We start from the raw sequence: 22,449 nt of genomic DNA on the forward strand, positions 1-22,449 counted from the left end.
CTGAGGGGTCTCAGGTTCGATTCTGGTCAAGGGCACTTACCTCAGTGGCAGGCTCAATCCCTGCCCCAGGTGGGGTGAGTATGAGAGGCAACGAATCAATGTGTCTCACATCGATGTTTCTCTCTCTCACCCCCTTCCACTCTCTCCACAAAAATCAAAGGAAAAAATATCCTCAGGTGAGAATTAACAACAATAAAAAGCAGTAGTATTCATAAGCCACAGATTTTGCTATTAGGTTTTATAGTTTTATAGTCATAATAAAAAATTAAAAAATAATTTAATAGTTAGTGAAATGACACTTTTCATTCAACATTTTTCCTTTGACAAAGCAATAACAACAAACAAAAAAACTAAAGAAAAAACTGTATCCATCTTATAAATACTTAAGTGACCTGATAAAAAATGTGATTAGATTTCCTAGATTTCTGACTTTCAAAGCTGATTTAAAAAAGAACTTTTCAGAATGATGGAGAAAAAAAGTGATTTAAGATTTCCTTTCAGAATCCGTTGATTTAGTGGATAAATAATGAAATTAATGAGTATTCTAACAATAAGGTGTAGGAATCATGAAACTCTAAAAATCTCGTGTGATGAAGCAGTATGCACACATCCACATTCTGACATATACAAGTGTATATGAAATAGTGTACATTTGAAGCACAAAACAAAAACACTAAAAGTAACATTTACCAGAACTCACATTTAATCATTCATAAAAATATTGATCATCATTATGCTAGAAAAGCAATGAATTTAAAACAATTTGATTAGTACTTGATTGAAAACCCTTTGCAAGTACAATCTGCTTATGATTCTAAGTGACATCTTTCTAAAGACCTGTCATTTTATCTAATTAGCACAGGCTTCTTAGGTAATTATATCTTTAAGATATATATTAGAAAGCATATGCTTTTCTTCTAGACTCTTTGTGTAGTTATCATAGGGATATCAAATTTCCAAAATAAAAAACCTTAGAGCAATTTCATCCTAATATTATTTTTTAAATCTGCCTAATAACAACTAATATTTATTGAGCACTTAACACAGGCTAGGCACACTTCTAAATACTCAGTATTAACCAATCTACTAATTATAGCAGTCTATTACCCCATTTTACCGAGCAGACAACTAGGCAAGGAGAGATGAGACAACATGTGCAGTCATATCTAGAAGAGGCAGAGGCAGAATTTTAAACCAGACAGTGGAATTCAATAGTCCATGCTTTATTACGTTATACTGCTTTAAGAAAAAAATGGTCAAATATCTCATTTCTGTCAAAATTTAATAAAACTTTATATCACCTTGAAATGTGGTTTATAATAAACAACAGTAAAACTATATTACACTAAAATTTCAAACTATATGAAACTAAACAAACACTCCCCCGCCTAAGAACTGGCATTTGCTATTCTAAATGGCACACTGATTCTGCCTTCATTATGAAAGTGATCCTTATATTCAATCCAAACATATATTAGGAATATCTCATTTTAATCATTTCATTTTCATTATTTCCTCCAAATCCACCTGTTTTGTGTTACCACCTGAGAAGACACTGTCTACTTGCCCCCAGTGCCATGACTACATTTTACCCAAAAGGAAATTGAAACATGCTTAGTGCCTACAATGTAAGTACTCCCCCCTCCCAAGCTGTGAGCCCTGGCACACTATCCCCACGGCTACTGTCTTGCACTCAAGACTTCTCAAAACCTGTAGTAGTCTGTCTTAACTGTTTCTGTTCAAGATTACGATAAAACAAGTTCATGATTCATAATAGCTGCACTTTAACTTTCTTACTTTAGTTTCAACCAATTTGAACAGAGGTGAAACACATAAAACCAAATATTTTAAAAAGCACAGAATACAAATTCTTTGCAAGATCAAACTTTCTGAAGGAGAAAAAGGGTAAAATGTCCCCTATATGCACGGGCAAGGAACCTCTTTTCTGCCAAGGGCCATTTGGATATTTATAACATCATTCGTGGGCCATTCCAAATTATCCGCTTAAAAATTAGCCTGCCGTATTTGGTGAAATATTTAATTAACTCACCCCTAATGCCTTGACAGGGCTAAACCAAAAGATTTCAGATTTCGAGGGCCTTATACAGGCCTTGGGATGGACGTTCCCCATCCCTGCAGTAAAGGATTATGCCACTAAATCTAGTGTGCCACCTCAATTCCCCTTCCTTGGATTTATAAACAAGGTGAAAGGCTAGAAACCAATAGTCCAAATTTGAGTGATAACTTAAACTCACTACCACCTTTTTCTAGTTTCAATTTGAACAACAAATGTACTTATGGCCCTTATCTGAAAATATAGTACTTATGGGTTCCTAATTTGTTCAGCTAATATGAATAAAGAGTTAAAATCTTGGTTTTAAGTATTTTTAGGAATCTTCAATAATCTCCAATTATTAATTTAACTAAATTGTAAATGGTCCATACATATTTTTAGCTTACCAATCTAAAACATGCTATAAATGAGAGAGAGAAAGAAAGAGAGAGACCCAGCAATTAGTGTGGTAACTGTCATGAATCATCTCTATCCTGAGGAGGCAGTATCTCAGGTGGAGACTCTGGGCAGGGCAGTGCTCTGACTTCTACCCCTCCCTGAAGTAGGAAACTGATTCTCACCTGCAGGGCCTGTGGATGAGACTCTTCAGGCCTCCACTTTCTTATGAAGGCTCCTAATTCACATAAAACTTATCTATATATATGAAACCCTAATATGCAAATAGACCAAACGGCAGAACAAACGAACAACTGGTCGCTATGACGTGTGCTGACCACCAGGGGGCGCATGCGGACCATGGCAGGCGTTGGCCGTGGTGGGATGGTGGAGCAGGTGAGCAGGGGCACCAGACCAAGGCGGGGCACTGGTCGCTGTCATCCAGGCGAGCCTCTGATGGTTACTGAAAATTCTTTATTCCCACACGCCATGGTCCCGCCCAGTGCTTACACCTTCTGCTGACACCGCTGCCAGCACCCGGCGCTGGTCTCGATTGCTCAGCGCCATCCGTGGGTGTGAGCAGCAGCTGAGGGCCCAATCGCCCCTGAGGGCTTCTCCTCCTCCCACTGCTCCTGAGGAGCGATCAAGGCAGCAGCTGCCACTCACACCTGCTGCTGGCGCTGGCCCCAATCGCTCTGCGCCATCAGCGGGTGCGAGCAGAGCCCGTGTTGTCAGTGCACTGGGCCCCTCGTATTAAATAAATTTGTATGCTTTCCCCTTGTTAATCTGTCTTTTGAAACAGGGACCCAGCTGAGAATCTAAAAATGCAAAAGAAAAGACATTTTTTTCTCTCCCACATTACGTTGGTATGACTGGATTTACTATGAAATATACAGAGAGAAGTTGCACATTAAAGCCAGATCTAATTTGAGAGAAAAACATGACCGGTGAAAATTCAGACATCGAGACAGAAGAAAATTGTAAGAGTTAAGGTGACAAAATCGTGGAGTAGACTTCACTCTTTCTCGAACTTGGAAACTGGGTCAAACAAGTTTACTTATAATTCGGAGGAAAGGAAAGGCTCTGACAGATACCTGGACTATGACTCTAAAATGTCAGATGAGATCTGTGTAAGGATTAGGATGACTTATACATTAGGTTTTGCTACTTAGTAAGGGATAGACTTAGTCAATTATTCAAATCATTCAATTTCTATCTTATTCTCTAAATGAAAACTGAAAAATTTACATTATTCTCAGAATAAATTACTCTATTGTATAATATAATAAATATACATATGAATACATATGCTTGTATGTGTGAACACATTTTAAGAATTCCATGGAAAATCATCAGAAAATTAAAAATAGCCTGTCAGTTTTTTAAAGTTGCTAAGAAGAAGCTGAGTCTTGACAAAGGGAATATTATCCAAACATCAAGATAAGAAAATAAATTGCTCAAGGAGAAGAATGAACATTTGTGTAAATGTGGTTATTAATTTAAAGATAAGCAAAGGTTGGTTTAAAAAAGAGAGGGTAAATAATAGCAACTTTAATACAAATTGGTTTGAAGAATAGAAATCAGGGTCATGACTTCATAGTCATGATAGATAGGCATTTTTATAATATTACTAAACGTTCAATTTACAATATTATATTGTTTAATCCCAGAAACTAAATCCTTATTTAATAGTATTAGCAATTATAATACCCTAAGGCTTTGCCTAGTGAGCAAATATTCTATAATTTTTAATATAACATACTCTACATTATAAAAACAAACTGAATCCAGTTGATGTTATTTTTTCTTAGCACTTTGACTCCACCGAAACACTTCCCCTTTAAAAATAGTCAGTGACTTTAAAGAAAGAGGAGAGAGAAGACAAGGTGTGGCCAAAAATATAGTAGGTATAGAAGATGACATAGCACATGACCAGAAAAAGACAGATTACACGGGTGACACTGCTTCCTTGGCTGATCGACTTCTATTGCTATTATTTCCCCCATCTAGTTCCAGGACAACATGGACAATTTGTAGATAAAACAGAAAAAATCAGGAGGATATTCCACTACTAACCTGGTTTAGTTTCTTCCAGAGATTGAGGACAGGAGAAAGTTCATTAGACCAGATTTCTCTATCAAATTTGCAACCAGCTGTTACTGCTCTGCCCAAGATCCTCAACTGTGAAATAACCTGAAAGAACAAAATAAATAAATAGCAATAAATGAAAATGACTTCAGTCAAACAGAAATAGCATAGGTACAAAAGTGATACTTATTTTATAAAAGTTGAGACAAATATAAATAAGTTTTAATCCCATTATCTTTGTTCAATTGACTTAGTATTTTACTGACTTATTTAAGTAGATAAAAACCAAAAGAATGTAAAAATAGTATGGAGGATCCTAAAAATATTAAGAATAGAGTTACCATATGACCCAGCAACCCCTCTTCTGGGTATCTATCCCAAAAATTTAAAGACATGTATTCACAAACATATGTGAATATGTTCACTGCAGCATTTTTCACAGTGGTCAAGACATGGAAACAACCTTAATGTTCTTTTACAGATGACTGGATAAAGAATATGTGATACATATATACACAATGGTATACTACTTGGCCATAAGAAAAGATGAAAGAACTAAATAAATTGATTAACAAAATAGATCCAGAGACATAGAAGCATGGAACAGACTGTTGAATCTGAGAGAAGGCAGGGTGGGTGGGTGGAAAGAGATTAACCAAATAACTTATATGCATATATGCATAACTCATGGACACAGACAATAGTGTGGTGAAGCCCTGGGGTGGGGGTGGGGGCAGGAGCTAGCTAGAAGGGATCAATGTGGATAAAAGAGAACAACTGTAATAATCTCAACAATGAAGATAAATTTTAAAAAAAGGAAAGATGAAATAGTGCCATTGACAACAACATGGATGGCTCTTAAGAATGTCATGCTAAGCGAAATAAGTCAGAAAAAGTCAAGAATCATATGATTAATTTACATGTGAGATATAAAACTGAAAGCAAAAGAAGAACAAGTAAGAAAAACAAACAGAAACTCATGGACACTGACAACAGTGTGGTGGTTACCAGAGGGAAGAAGAGTAGGAGGGTGGTAAAGGGTAAGGGTGTCAAGTATATGGATGGAGACAGAAAACTATTTGACTTTGAGTGGTAGACACACAATATACAGATGATGTATCATAGAATTGTATACTTAAAACCTATGTAATTTTATTAATCAATGTTACCCCAATAAATTTAAATAAAAATAAAATGACATATTATAATGTCTCATTTTTGAAAAGCTGCTTCTTTAGCCAGAAATCTCTAATTATCCATTATTAATAACCTCTTATCGTTTCTATCTGCTCATTTCTGAAATTCAAATATTTTTTAGTTTGATTGGTTAAATTTCATAATTTCAAAATGCTGATAAATTAAAGATAGTTTTTTTAAAAGATGAAATGATAAGAAAGATAGCAAATATCATAGCAAACTGTATAAAATAGTAAAACAATTTTAAATAATTACTTGTTGGTAAGAATAATCAAAAACTAAGTTTTAAGGCTCTATGCCGCGACCCTTTAATACAGTTCCTCAGGTTGTGGTGACACCCAATTTCATTGTTACAAATTGAACATAATTAAAGCATAGTGATTAATCACAAAAACAATATGTAATTATATATGTGTTTTCCGATGGTCTTAGACGACCCCTGTGAAAGGTTTATTCGACCCCCAAAGGGGTTGCGAACCACAAGTTGAGAACCGCTGCTCTATATTCATTTGGTGTTATCATCTTAATGTTTCTTCTACTCTTAAGACTCCAAAGAAGTATAGGTCAAGTAGTTAAAGCAAGGCAAGGTAAACAAGTGTTCCCTATTTAGGGCTTTCACTCCTGCAACTTCCTTGTTATCAGGTTTTTCTCATTATAACCAAAATCAACTCACTCACATTTTCTTTTCTAAAATAGTGCTTAATGACTTCCATTTCAATAACAGAATAAAATGACTTCTGTTTCAATTCTAGAATAAAATTCTAGAATAATCTAGAATTTTATCAAGTATGCTAAGTATTATAGATACTGGGGTATGTGTATAAAAATCAGTGAAGTACCCATATTTCTTTGTAAATATGTTAACTAAATATTAAAACTGCTTTTTTAACATAAACAAAATAAATTCCAAAACACAGGCATATGTTTTCCTAAACTAGTATTTTAAACATCAATATGTGCAGCATGTTGACTACTTTTTGAGAGATGTTGGTTGTTCTTCCTTATTAAGAGATTGGACTATATTTCATATTTTGTTGAGTTCTTGTATTACTAAAGTTTGTAATAAAATATGAGCCATAAATCTTCAAAATGAATGCACTACTTAATTGTGAAAAATTCACAATCATGCTGGTAAACTCAAGTTTCTCCTAGAGATTTTGATTGATTCTCTAATCTTGAAAAAACTGTGGTGATTCAGTGTTTCATTTTCTTTGTTTTTCTGATAAATTATTTTCATTTGCTCTAGCTGAACCCTACAACAGCACCTAATTTATCAGCTTTGCTAGACTGCAAAACATCACTAGTTGGTAGTCAGAAGAAGTGCTATTTTAACACTGGAAACATTTTCTATCACTTATTTGTGTTTTAAATTTGTCAATTATGACAGGAAACAAATAAGAATGCAAAGAGATGTCTGAAGGGAAAAGGGTTCAAATATTTCTTATATGTAATGTTAGAACTATTATAAGAATAAAATGTTTGCCAGACTAAAAATGGTCATGTTTTCTGCATTAGAAATATAACAGGTGAGGTTGCTTTTCTTAATCACAGTATCACATTATATTGTAAACTTTAATGAACAGAGTATAAAAAGGGAGTTCAAATAAATAATAAAATATTTTTATAATGAAGATAAGGCTATAATTTATAACAATGTACTGGCCATCTTTTGTTTTTAAAAACCTTACATATTTGTCTCTTTTACAAAGCACAGAAAATAAAATGTCTTTTCATTATTCACATTTTTAAGCAATTAAAGTACTTTATTCAATATTGTCATGCACACTGCTTAACAACAAGGATATGTTCTGAGAAATTAATCATTGGGAAATGTGTCCTAGTATGAACATCAGAGTACTTACATAAACCTAAATGGCATAGACTACACTCCTACTATGTGTATATACAAACCTAAAAGGTACAGTCTATTCCTCCTGGACTATAAGCACAAGGGAAAATGATGCCATCAAAAGATGCAGTAAACATGAGATGAATGATGCTGTTGCCAGCATAACATGGCATCAGGGAAAAAAAATTTTATAAATAGAAAGAATACACTCTAAAATAACAATAAAAAGTACAGTATAGCAAATAAAGAAGTCCAGTAACAGTCATTTATTAATCTTATCAAACATTATTTACTGTGCGGGCTATGCTTTCATAAGACTGGAAGCATAGTAGGTTTGTAAATACTGGCACCAATCACCACAAACACATGAGTAATGTGTTGTGACCTGATGGCTACAATGTCACTAGGGCTAGGCAATAGAAATTTTTCAGCTCCAATATAATCTTATGAAACCACCAGAGTACCTGTGGGCTGTTGTGGACCTAAACTTCATTATGCAGTGCAAAATTATAATATTCTTTTAAAATCTTATCAAAAGGGATAAAGTTCCCCATGAACAACATATTTGCATCACTTCTTCCATGTTCTATTCAGACTGAACATGGTGTATGATGCCTTGGTGTGTTTCGGGATATCTGTAAGGTTGTAGAGAAGATGTCACTCCTATTCCACCTGCCCTATTCCAAAGAACAATGGAGACATTTCAGGAATACCTATGTTTTTCCTGAACAATAGGTGTGTTTTCAGACACTAAACCATATATACAACTGTAATTTCCTTTTTAACTTGGATATTATAAAGCATACAGAGAAAATTTTGATCCAACATAGAACTTAGAGCATGGGTTTTGTTTTCTTTTGGTACAAACTGTTTCCCTAGTTTTATATTCTTTTCCTTTCCTAATAGTCTTTTTTACTAATTTCCACAACTATTGGTTTTGCACTAATAGGTTGTTTATATTTTTCACCTCCATTATAATTCTTCTGGGAGTGAGAAACAATATAGATTTTTGAAATAAACATATCCCCAATCTACATGAGTAAGTGGATTGTGAAAGAAATTAAGTAAATTATAGTTTTGTCTCAGGGATTATGGCAGACTCAATGTCTAAAGAAAATTTTGTAACAGTATGTTTAAAAATTATTAATAAACAGTAATATCATCAAAAAACTGTTAAAATTTATGAATCAAGTGCCAGAGAAATTAAGGGAAATCTTAAAATGTTAAAGCCAAAGAAGCAAAACTAATCTAAGGGGCCATAGGTTGTTTTGCTTGTTTGTTTACTTCATATTTTAAACTACATTTAGACTTACAGAAAAATGGCAAAAATTGTACAGAAAATTCCCATCATATATTTCACACAGCTTCTCCTAATGTTAGAGCCTTAAATTATCACAACACAATGATCAAAATGAGGAAATTAACACTGGTACAATACTATTAACGAAACTACTATAGGTGAATTTTCCCAGAAACGTTCTTTTTCTGTTTCATGAGAATGTCACAGTATATTTAGTAGTTACATAACCATAGTCTCGCCCCAAACTGTGACAGTCTTTCCTTGTCTTTTATGAACTTGGCCAGTTACTTTGTAAAATGTCCCTCATTTAAAGTATAAGGTCCACATTTCCAAAGACAGGAAATAGAAACCCAGACCTTGAAAGAGCAGCACCCAATACAGTAATTAGGGAACAACATGCCCCACAGAGGGAGCACTAGGGGAACTTGCTTTCTTCTGCCTTGGCTCTGAGAGGATAATGTAGTGTGTTTGAAATACTATGATTATGAACATTCACCACGCAAAAATGTCCACACATCAAAACTTATGGAACTACAATGAATAAAAATCTAGAGGATAATTATAACAGTAAATGTTTATGTTTGAAAAAAAGCAATGCTGAAAACTGAACAAATTAAACAAATTATGAAGTTGAGAATGTAGATGAAAGCAAATAAGAGCAAAAAACTTTTAATAAAATACAAAATACACACTAGATCAGATAAAAAAAAAAAGTCATTTACTAAAAAAGACTAATAAAATTATGAGACTTCTGCCCTAACTGGTTTGGCTCAGTGGATAGAGCATCGGCCTGCGGACTCAAAGGTCCCAGGTTCGATTCCGGTCAAGGGCATGTACCTTGGTTGTGGGCACATCCCCAGTGGGGGGGCGTGCAGGAGGCAGCTGATTGATGTTTCTCTCTCATCGATGTTTCTAACTCTCTATCCCTCTCCCTTCCTCTCTATAAAAAAAAAAAAAAATTATGAGACTTCTGACTAAATTGAGTGATATCTAGACAACAGATTAAATAAGGGAAGGAACATTTTACTTTAAAATTATACTATTAAAAGGAATAATACGATTAAAAATGGCAGCAGAGTACAGTACATGGATGCTGCACGGACATGCTCCCAGGAACAAACTGGGATTACAACTAAAATACAGAAAAACTTCCTGAGTAATCAACAGAAACCTCGCAGGAGAGAACCCTGCCTGACACCCGAGGACCCGAAGTGGAGACGGCATAGAGGCTGGTAGGAGGGGCGGAGGCGTGAGAGGGCTGGCCAGGTGCCCACAGACAGCAACTGAAGTCCTGGAGAGATATCTCAGCTGTGGGGAGTTGTCATTGAGAACTCTGGGGTTTAATCCCCAAGCTGCTCCCCCCACCCCAACAGAGAGCACCAAACTGAGGAGGGACCCACATAACATCTGGCTCCAAAAAGCAGTGCGGTGCTGTCTGCCAGGGAGAGAGAGCTGAAAATTCAGGCACCCTCTTAAAGGGCCAACGCACAAAATTCCCTGTGGAGCCACCCACCTTTGCTCTGGCAGAGGGAGGGTGAGGTGGACTGGCGCTGTGAGAGCAGAACCCAGGACTGGGGACTTGGGGTATAGAGCTCAGAAGGCCGACACCCCAAGTTTCCTGGACTAGAGTCATTCCCTCACACATTTGCCTTGCCTGGGGTGGGAAGACAGTTGACACACCCTATTGGAAAACACCTTGCCCTGAGGCCACTTAAGAGATTAAAAATAACAATTAGCCTGCGCTAAGGATGTCCAACTGATGGCTTAGGGAGCCGGCTTAGGCCCCAAGCTCCTGGACTGCAAAGGGCACTGGGCCTCTAGTGAAATATAATTCACGAGAGAACAGTAAGATAGATGCCTCAATCTTTCCCTTTAATTGCCATTTTTCAAATGAAAAGACATTTTTATTTCTTACTAAATGATAAACCATGAAACTAAAAACTCAAGTTCATAATATTTATAAGTAGTAAATATAAAATCATTGTGTACATTACAAAATTAAATAGGCTTATAATGTTTTCCAATCCACTTGCTTTATAGAACTCAAAATGTGACAAGTGTTCAAACATAGATTTTACTATAGTTAGAACTCAGAATTTAATACACTGTAAAAAGTTCATACTATATTACCTCTTTTTGTTGATGGTGTTATTTGCAAAGCTGTGGTTAATAAACATGGTCTTGAAATATGAGTTAATGTGTTTAAACAGAGGACTAACTCAGAGAAAAGAGCATTGTAAGCTGCCTGATATAAAAAACTGATTTTTCCGGGAATGTCTGACTTCTCTAATAATTGAAAAATCATTTGAGTCAGGATAACTGCAGGTGCTTAGCATGAGTTACCACATCTGCTGAGTTCATGAAAGCCATTCAGTGCAATGTTACTAAGATTATTACACCAGGAATTAATCCTCAAATGTTGGCAATAAAAAAAACCAACCATGATTACATTTTAAGAATAAATATAACATATTTAAAAATTTTTGCTTTTAAATTACTGTGGAGTCCATGAAAAAGTTCTGGAATGTCAAAATATGCTTAGGAAAAAAAGAATATGTAGCTAGTGCTTAAAAAAATATTTAGCTCTTATAGAAAAATCAATGTTACTGTTATAAAACGCCCTTTTATAAAAGAATTGTATAATTAATTGCATGAATTACATTTAAAGTAACTTAAAATCACAGGAATAAAACAAACGTATTTTGGATGAAACTGATAGTGTTCAATGATATTTTACTAATTTTAATAAATGTATTAAGATAGAACTATTTGGTTCATTTAAAAATTTATTCAAGGTAAGATTGGAATATATTGCATTAGATAAAATAACATTTTAAAATAAAAACTTGTAGGGTCTATAGTTTTAAATAAATTAATGTTATTTCTTTTAGGCTCAGTAGGAACATTTTTTCTAAAATTTAATCTTTTCTTAGGTTACCTGAGAACTGATCATGCGTTGAGAAGAGCGAGCAATATTGGCAGGCAGACCGAAAAAACTAGGTTTGTCATCCTCTGGGAGTTTTTCAATGACAGCACGATACTCCTATATATAAAAAAGGAAAAACAATTTTTCAAAAATCATTGAGCTTAAATCTATTGAAATCCCAGACAATGCTGTGAAGTATTAAATTATTACTTATTAACATATTACATTTCTAGATAAATCTCGCTTTCAGTTTGTATAATCAGTTATCTGTAAGTAATATTCTTTTTACAACATAGGTGGACTTGGAGAGTATTAGATAAATGAAATAAGCCAGTCAGAGAAAGACAAATATCACATGATCTCACGTATATGTGGAATTTAATTAATAGACTGATGAACAAAATGGAACCAGAAGCATAAGTACATGGAATAGACTGGCCGGTGCCCAAGTTAGGGGTGACTGGGTAAAGAAGGTGAAGGGATGTGCTAAGGAACACATATGCATGCCCTATGGGCATGGACAGTAGTTTGGTGAAGGCCAAGGGAGGGGAGAGGGGAGTGGGTGGATGTGGCAAAGGGCAGGGAAAAAGGGAGACACCTGCAATTATGTCAACATTAAAATTTTTTATTTATTTTTAAATATATTTTTATTGATTTTAGAGAGGAAGGGAGAGGGAGAGAGAGATGGAAACATCAATGATGAGAGAGAATCACTGATCAGCTGCCTCCTGCATGCCCCCTACTGGGGATCGAGTTCACAACCCAGGCATATGCCCTTGACAGGAATCAAACCCGCAACCCTTCAGTCCGCAGGCTGACGCTCTATCCACTGAGCCAAGCTGGCTAGGGCAACATTAAAAATTTTTAATTAACAGAAAAAGAAATATAGCCCAGCCGGTGTGGCTCAGTGGTTGAGCATCAACCCGTGAACCAGGAGGTCACAGTTCAATTCCCAGTCAGGGCACATGCCCGGGTTGCCAGCTCAATCCCCGGTAGGGGGCATGCAGGAGGCAACCGATCTATGATTCTCTCTCATCATTGATGTTTCTGTCTCTCCCTCTCCCTTCCTCTCTCTGAAATCAATTTAAAAAACAGAAATATTCTTTGTCATTACTACCTCCTCATATTTAAATTATTTGATACTATATTTTCTTATCCTAACTTTCCACATTCAAAGGAACCCTGAATTGATTAAAGCAAAGATATTTAAGTGGCTACACTTAGTATGTGTAAGATATTGTGTAGAATGTTTTCAGGAAAGCCCTGTAATTATTTTCGTTGTGATCTACAAGAGTGTAGTTCTGCTTATATCAGAAATAAATATTCTAGCAATCTTTTTCTTTTAATTTATAGAAATTCCAGAAGTCTATATACAAATACTCCGGCATGCAAGCACTGCTTTGTAAATCACTTTATCATAAAGCATTTCCTCCATTTTCAGTTAGCTGATGAAATGCACTGATAATCCTATCATTTAATCCTAAGAATTACCATGAACATTGCAGACATGATTTGGCAAGTATGCATCTAGATGGGCAAGTAAGAGTATATACCAACAGGATTTATTCAGTTTGGCCCAAAGATGGAAATTGTTTTATTTTTATGAAGAGACAAGTTATTTTATTTTATTTTTTTATTTTTATTTTTTAAATATATTTTATTGATTTTTTACAGAGAGGAAGGGAGAGGGATAGAGAGTTTGAAACATCGATGAGATCAGCTGCCTCCTGCACACCCCCCACTGGGGATGTGCCTGCAACCGAGGTACATGCCCTTGACCGGAATCGAACCTGGGACCCTTCAGTCCCCAGGCCGACGCTCTATTCAGTGAGCCAAACCAGCTAGGGCGAGACAAGTTATTTTAAGGCAGATATTGTATATGCATATAAACTGTTGTTGCTGAAGCAACGATTCTTAGTGAAGACACTCATCTTCCGCTCCCTGCACACCATCATCTTTTCCCTGTTTTTGGCAGCTGCCCCTGAAGTATTTCCAAGGAAACAATCAGATTCCAGGAAGCCCAACACCTAGAAATATGTCCGATTTTGGAAAGACATGCTATGCTGTTCTTTGAAATTATTCCTTTCCTATTGTTCAACATCTGTAATCCTCCACAAGGACTCCAAGCACAATGTGTAAACATATGCATGCATATGAGTGTAACCTTGTATACACGCACGCGTTTGTAAATGTGTATGTGCAGGAGTGTGTGTGCGCTTGTGTCCCCCTATTCCTGGGAAGCTTTTGGAGTCCTCCTCCTACCTAGGTCACTTAGAAGGCTAAACATTGATTCTCATAAATCATCCTATAAATTTAAAACTATTATTTTATTTGTGTTTATATACTTTGTTCATTTCAAAATAGCTGTGAAATTGTCTCATCTAGACTAGAGTTTTTTCTCTACTTAGGACTCTACACGGACATGTTTCTTAAATACCAGGCAACATCCAGGCTGATTTATCCCCACTTGAACACAAAAGTATATATAACAAATGATAGCATTTATATAAAGCACAAAAACAGGCAAAACTAATGTAGGCTATTAGAAGGAAGCCTAAGGAGGAATTATGGGGAGGTGATAATGTTGATTCTTTACCCCAATGCGGTTTACACTCATGTGTTCAATGTATAAAAATGAATTGCAATCCCATTTATGATGTACACTTTTCTGTATGAATTTTGAGATGGAAGACTTTTCAGGGTACATTTTCTGAAGAGATGGGAGACTTTTCAGGGTACATTTTCTGATATAGATAAATGATAAATAAGCATGTGATATATCTATTTGATCATTCACTCTAAGGTTCACCCACGAGAAAGTGAACTCTGCAGATGCATCAGAATCCACAATGTCTGGAACAGGGCTACCACTGGGCAAATGTTCAAAGTATATTACTGAATAATAAAACAAAACAGATGGGATATTTAGTAATATAACATATAAGATACTAGAGGTCTGGTGTGTGAATTCATGCACAGGTGGGGTCCCTTGGCCTGGCCAGCAATAGAGGCCTATTGGGGGGTCAGCCAGCTCGGGGGAGGGACCTTGGGAGGTTGGCTGACTGGCCCCCCAATTGGGGCCTACCAGGAGGGCCAGCCGGCCAGGGGGAAGGGCCGTGGGAGTTGGCTGGCCATGGGAGGTTGGCTATGGGAGATCACTGACCACCAGGGGGCAGCTCCTGCGTTGAGCATCTGCCCCCTGGTGGTCAGTGCATGTCATAGCGACTGGTCAACCAGTTGTTCTGTTCGTTCTGGTCATTCCGGTCGTTCAGTCTTAACAGTCACTTGGCCTTTTATATAGAGAGATAAGAGTAATATGTTTAATATAGGTTTTCAAGCTTTTATTTTTTGATAATTATATTACTGAAACAGAAAATTTTTCTTAAAAAAATGACAGAAAAAGGCACAATACTAGGAGAAAAACTATATAATTGTGTGCATACATATTTATATCTTTGTAATTAATGAACATAGATATAATTATAATACTCTAATAAAAATATTATTTGGGCATTTATACAAATATAGTTTTGAGGTAAAATAAACTAGAATTGAAGTATTTGGACTATATTTAGTACTATTTTCTGGAAAAGGGCCCTGCATTCTAGGAGGTTTTCATAGAATGACTCAAAGCAAAAAGCTACACCTGGTTAAAATAAATATACATACACAAAAGTGTTGCTATGAAAGCCAGATAATATCTTATATTTTTAGAGCTGCTTTAAATTTATAAGCCAGTATATGAAAATAGACATTAAATATTTTTTTAATTTCGTTAATATTATTAAACATATCAGAGCCCTCATGCCTACTAGGAAGTAGCATATTCCCCCACTCCAGATCTTCAGAACAGTTCTACATTTAAAAATTTTCCTTTGCTACTCCCTTCAAGATTTACCTACACAGTATATCCTATGATCATCAGTCAATCTTCTGTAAGTATCCAAAAGCGAATTGGACACCTAGAGTTTAGAGAATCAGCCTGCATATTGGTATAACAAATAATCCACATTTGTGAATGATAATTACTTGTGCATTTAGAAAGAAACAACATATATTTAACAATATAAGAAATAACACAAGTATATATCTGGTAATAGATTGACAAGGATTAATTTTACTTACCAAAATGCTGCAGGATTTTGGCAGAGATAAGGTATATGGGAAAATGCTTTTCTTGTTCATTTCGTTTAATACATCAATTACTGAAGAATTAAAAAACTGTTTCAGGTATGATTGAAGAACTCTAAGGTCAAAATAGTTATCTATACGTCCTCCATAAATAGCATTTTCAAGTAAACCATGGACAAATTCCCACTGTACATCTTTGGTACCTACAATTAAAAAATACTTTTATTAGCTTCATTTCTCAGATATTAGAAAATTCTTTTAAATATTCTAAAATATCAACTAAATTCCAGACTCCAATTATATGGAAATATAGACTATAACAATATATTTAATTCAGCTAAGTCATTTCTTAAAATGTTCAGTAATATTAATATAATGTCCATTAATAAATATTATTATTAATAATTAATATTCAATAATCACACAATGGCTAATATTTTTGAGAGATTATTTAATCAAATAAAAATTTCCAATTGTTTTACATAAATAGACTCACTTAAGAATCATAACAAACAGAACTGTTAATATTATCCAATTATACAGATGGAGATATTGAGATACAGGGAGGTTAAGACACCAAAATCAGGAAATCCCACAGATCTGGACTGAAATGAGGTACTTTGAAACCAGAGCCATATTCTTATCTGCCACGCAATACTGTTCCTTAAACTGGAAATTCCTTAGAAGAACATATTCAAAACAAAATTTTATACAATGATGAACTTAGTTCATAAAGTAATCCAATTAATAGGGAAACTACTAAATACCTTCACACATTAAAGTCTCCTCAAAGTCATGATTTTTATAGTCAACTGTCCATTTTCTATTCTAATAGAAAAGTAATGTAGTATAAAAAAAAAACCACAGGGGACTTTTCTATAAGCTTCCATTTTGCAACAGAGATATCCTCTTAAAAAAATTTTGTTTTCAAGGAGTGAGGATATTTTTTTCATTGATTTTTAGAGAGAGAGACACATCGATTGGTTGCCTCCCACAAGTGTCCCGACCAAAGAGGAGGAGAGGTGGAGGGGAGGGTTCAGACCTGCAACCCCAGGTTCTTGCCCTTGACTGGGAATCGAACCCCTGACCCTCTGGTCCACAGATCAATGCTCTAACCACTGAGCATGCTGGCCAGGGTCAGAGATATCCTCTTAATCACATTTCAGTGGTAATGTTAAAATGTGAGAATTATATCTTAGGTATGAGTAAATATAGGAAACACAATTATATTTAAACTAGCTAGTTAACATCACTGCTAGCCTTACTAGTTCAATTTCATTAAAATTTTATAATTCAGAGATTACAAAGATTGATGCCAGTGTTACTATAGCCTTGGGGCATAGGTGATTTAGGCTACCTCCTGCAGATCTAGGGCCCCTCTAGGGTGGAGGACTAATTAAAGTTGTTTCCCACCTATATCTTACTATCAATAATGGCTAAGTAGCTACAAGGGACTTCAGCAAGACTTGCCAAATAAGTTCTGATGTTCAGTAAATAATACACTAGTAATGCATATGTCATTCATTCATTCATAAGTAAGTCATACAAGACATACAGAAACATTAATATACCTTTCAACTTAAAAATACAAACAGCCATCACAGAAAATATTTTATAGAATTTTTATTAAAAACCTTATTTTTCTTCTTATACCCATTATTCTCAAGACACGTTTTATTTTATTTAGGATATGAGAAAATAAATAGAACATAATTTATAACATAGCAATAGTAATAAGTCAATCATTACTGATGGCTTACTCAATACATTAAACGTACTAAATGTTAAATACTTTACCTAGTATTTCTCATTTAAACTTCTCACAAGTTGAATTGATTGAAGCAGTACCTACTATTATTCTTATTTTACAGATCAGGAAACTCATACTTAAAGGTCAAGAAACTTGTTGAGATCTCATAGCTACATAATCTCTACGTCAACTGCCCTCTATAATTAGAACTTTTTCTCCTTTTTGTATTTAATTCTACATTTGTGGAATTCTTTTAATATCAGGAAATTTTGTAAATATATAATCATACAGTTAGATTTTTACCATGACATTTAATATTATTTTAAAGTATCTGCCTCTTACTCACAACAACTCAATGATGTGATAGACATAAAAATCATGTGATGCTATTAATTCCATAACAACCTTGAAATATATTGATGAACCAATCATTCAAACTCTTGTTCTCTGGTTTCCTCATCCTAAAAGGGTACTAATAATATTTGCCTTATAGTGGTATTATAAAAATCAAATAAATGTTCAAAAGCATTTTGGAAAATTACCAAATCTCTGTGCAAGGTAAAGTATTAGCACATATCCTCCAGAAAACTCTCTGTCAAATTAAAACAGCAGCTCATGGAAGTCAGGAAAGAGGTTCCCCTTGACACAGCACGGGAAAATGTTGAGGCATGTGTGACAAGAATAGGGGAGGTGCTTTGGGAATGTTGGTAATGCTGTTCATTGATTTTGGACTAGTTATATAGGTTCAATTTATAACTATTTATTGAGTTGAACATTTTTATGTACTTTTCTGATGTATAATTTTAAAAAATGGTTAAATAGACAAAAAACTCAATACTATTTGATATTAACTAATAGTTATTGCTTGACGACGTGGAAAGAAGTAAATAGAACCATGATGTGATATGGACATGAAAGGAACAGAAATTTTCAAAGCACTGGATAATTGAGGACGAGAAAAATAAAAGAATCCATGGTGACTCATAGGCTTTGAACTAAAACAATTACATGAATGGTGGTGCCATTTACTAAAATGGGGCAGACGCAGGGAACGATGGTTTGGCAAGTTTGCAGGTTGGGAGGCGGAAAAGGGCTCAAGAGTTCTGTTCAGGACATTTTTAAGCTTGGCATTCCTATCAACATATTCTCTTCTCTAATCCATCACTGTCTAAACTCTAGTGTCTCCTTGCCTGGGCCCTACATAATAAACTTCAGGGGCTGTTTCTGTCTTCAGGAGGCAGAGACCTGGTGGCCTCCGGGGATCGGATTATGTGGTCTTGTTTGCTTTTTGCTTCCTAAAGGCTACAGAGCAATTAGATCTCTTACGCGTTATATCAAAAACGGTGACCACACTAGATAAGAATTCTCAGAGAACACAAGCATGGCGGCCAGGACATAAATCACAAAATAAAAAGCAAGTTTTATGAAAGAAAGTTAAGTCACTTTGGAAGAAACCATGATGTTAATATGTCAATTTTTTTTCATTAACAACAGATAAAAATTTTCATCACGAGAACCTACCATCAAAGAGCCTGTCAATAATGGTGTAACCAGCCCGAAGATCTGATAAAGAAAACTCATAAAATTTGGTCCAACCCTATAAAAAGAAAATTTAAAAGTACTGAAGAACTATAAGCAGTGTTCAAAGATATATATAGATATATATATCATAGTCCTTACAAACTTAAAAACAATGTTCAATACATGCTAAAAATTCAATTCTGACAATTTTTAATAAAATAAACAATGATGCTAAAGTAACAGTCATATTTTAAAACAAAAGTATTTACCTCCATAGCATGGAAAATACTTTATAATACCATAAAGCTGTTATCAGTGAAATATGTGGCAATAGAGTCATAGGGAGAGAACAAATTGGCATAGTAAATTTTGAGTCTACATACTTGGTACACATTTAGTTCCCATAATTTTAAAACTTTATTGCTGAAAGTATTTCATGCCCCCTTTTTTCTCCTACCGACACTATTTACCCCTCCACTCCAGGCCTCCACCACCCTATTATCTGTGTCCAAAGGTTATGCGTACGTGCATACAAGTTCTTTGGTTGATCTCTTCCTACACATCCACCCACCACCGGCTTCCCTCTGAGACTGCAAAGGCTGTTCCATGCTTCTATGTCTCCAGATCTATGTTGTTCATCAGTTTATTTTGTCCATTAGATTACCATATGAGTGAGATTATGTGGTACTTGTCTTTCTCTGACTGGCTTATTTTGCTTAGCATAATACTCTCCAGGTCCCCCCTCTGCTGTCTCAAAGGGTAAGAGATCCTTCTTTTATACGGCTGCATAGTATTCCATGGTATAAATGTAACACAGCTTTTTCATCCACTCATCTATTGATGGGCACTCGGGCTGTTTCCAGATATTAGCTATTATAAATTGTGCTACTATGATCATAGGGGTGCATACATTCTTTCTGATTGACGTTTCGGGTTTCTTGGGATATATTCCTAGAACTGGGATCACTGGGTCATGGCAGTTCCATATTTAATTTTTTGAGGAAACTCCATACTGTTTTCCACAGTGGCTGCACCAGTCTGCTTTCCCACCAGCAGTGTACTAGGGTTCCCTTTTCTCCACATCCTCACCAGCACTTGTTGTTTGTAGATTTTTTTTTTTATGGTAGCCATTCTGACTAGTGTGAGGTGGAACTTCATTGTCATTTTAATTTACATCTCACTGATGATTACTGACTGAGCATTTTTCATATGCCTCCTGTCCATCTGTATGTCTGCTTTGGAGAATACAGGCTAAAAAATCCATTTAGGTCCTTTGCCCATTTTTAAATTGTCTTACTTTGGTTAAGTTGTATGAGTTCCTTATATATTTTGGATATTAATCCTTTATCAGATATGTCATTGCAAATATGTTCTCCCATCCAGTGGGCTCCCTTTTCATTTTGCTGATGGTTTATTTTGATATGCAGTCCCATTTGATTATTTTCTCCTTAGTTTCCCAAAATCTGTGCGCTGGCCAGGCCTAGGGACCCTACCCGTGCACGAATTTCGTGCACCAGGCCTCTAGTACATGCATAAAATAAAGGAAGTTAATTCTGCAAACCAAATATAACCCTGCAATAAGTAATCAATAAATAATCTTAGCAAAAAATAATCTTTTACTAACATGAGAAATAAAACCTGAGTTGAATTAATAGTGGATCTTTACTATGAAAGTTGGCATTTAAGAAAAAAAAAAGCAAAACCAAATGAGAAAAATAAGCAAAATAGAGAATTTATAGAAGTACATATCTGTATGACCTGGTTTCTATTAATTAATGGTATTCTCTTTATTATTTTCTTTAACTCCAATTTTATGATTTTCATGAGATCAAATTTCGAGTGTTAAAAAGATGACATTTTCAATTTGTGTATATGAAACTCATATTTCAGGTATGAATTGCTATATATTATCTATTAAGGGCATTTGGTATTTATAATATTTATGAATTTTTAAAAATATACATATCTTTTGACCCAAACATTTCACATTTAGAAATTGGTCATCAAAAATAAATGCCAAAAGAGGCAAGTATAGGCAAGTATTTTGTAATAGCAAAGATAGAAAAAAATACTCACGTGCAATCAGCAATATAAAACTGCTCGAAAATACATTACTGACATAATGAACATAAATATTTTTAAATTAAATATATGGGCACTAATACTTAAAAATCTCTAAAATGCATTGGTTATTAAAACAAGCTACAGAACTATATTTGTAATGTGTTGCCATTTGAGTTAAAAAGAACATGAGTGTATATAAGTACATAAAATGTTTGTATATTTATTTAATATTTCTTAGGGACACCCCAGAAATAGTGGAGTTGATGCCCTGGGAATAGATACAAGATAGCAGGAAGATAGAATGGGGAAGTATACGTTTTTTAAAATATTTTTATTGATTTCAGAGAGGAAGGGAGAGGGAGAGAGAGGGAGAGAGAAACATCAATGATGAGAGAGAATCATTGATCGGGTGCCTCCTATGCCCCCTACTGGGGATCGAGCCCAGAGCCCACAGCCCAGGCATGTGCCCTTGATCAGAATTGAACCTGGGATCTTTTAGTCTGCAGGCTGACACACTATCCACTGAGAAAAACCGGCTAGGGCAGGAAGTCTAAATTTTAATAGCAAACTTTTTCGTAGGTTTTTAATTTGTAGTATATCATTTAATAAAAAATAAAATCTAATTTCATTTTTAAAATACAATTTTTCTTTTCTTTTTTTAAAAATATATTTTATTGATTTTTTTACAGAGAGAGGAAGGGAGAGGGATAGAGAGTTAGAAACATGGATGAGAGAGAAACATCGATCAGCTGCCTCCTGGACACCTCCTACTGGGGATGTGCCCACAACCAAGGTACATGCCCTTGTCCAGAATCGAACCTGGGACCTTTCAGTCCGCAGGCTGATGCTCTGTCCACTGAGCCAAACCGGTTAGGGCGAATTTTTCTTTTCTTAATAAAAGTGGCCCTAACCAGTTTGGCTCAGTGGATAGAGCATCGGCCTGCAGATTCAAGGGTCCCAGGTTCGATTCCGGTCAAGGGCATGTACCTTGGTTGCGGGCACATCCCGAGTGGGGAGTGTGCAGGAGGCAGCTGCTCAGTGTTTCTCTCTCATCGATGTTTCTAACTCTCTATCCCTCTCCCTTCCTCTCTGTAAAAAATCAATAAAATATATATTTTTAAAAATAAATAAATAAAATAAAAAATAAAAGTGCACCATTATCACTGTATTTAAT

General features: G+C 35.2%; 1 protein-coding gene across 4 annotated transcripts in view; it reads right to left on the bottom strand.

Annotated features, from left to right (window-relative positions):
* DYNC2H1 (dynein cytoplasmic 2 heavy chain 1) overlaps positions 1-22,449 on the bottom strand; it is a 297,101-nt gene that overhangs the window by 64,451 nt on the left and 210,201 nt on the right. For all 4 annotated transcript variants that reach the window (XM_070426022.1, XM_070426020.1, XM_070426023.1 and 1 more), the window contains 4 exons: positions 19,212-19,287; positions 15,935-16,143; positions 11,822-11,926; positions 4,526-4,642 (listed from right to left, as the gene is read on the bottom strand). In XM_070426022.1, the coding sequence (XP_070282123.1) occupies positions 4,526-4,642; positions 11,822-11,926; positions 15,935-16,143; positions 19,212-19,287 (507 nt within the window). The remainder of the gene's footprint in view (positions 1-4,525; positions 4,643-11,821; positions 11,927-15,934; positions 16,144-19,211; positions 19,288-22,449) is intronic.

The sequence above is a fragment of the Myotis yumanensis genome, unplaced genomic scaffold (assembly GCF_028538775.1).
Source record: "Myotis yumanensis isolate MYYU_CA2020_CCGP unplaced genomic scaffold, mMyoYum1.0.hap1 SCAF_10, whole genome shotgun sequence".
Classification (NCBI taxonomy): Eukaryota; Metazoa; Chordata; class Mammalia; order Chiroptera; family Vespertilionidae; genus Myotis; species Myotis yumanensis.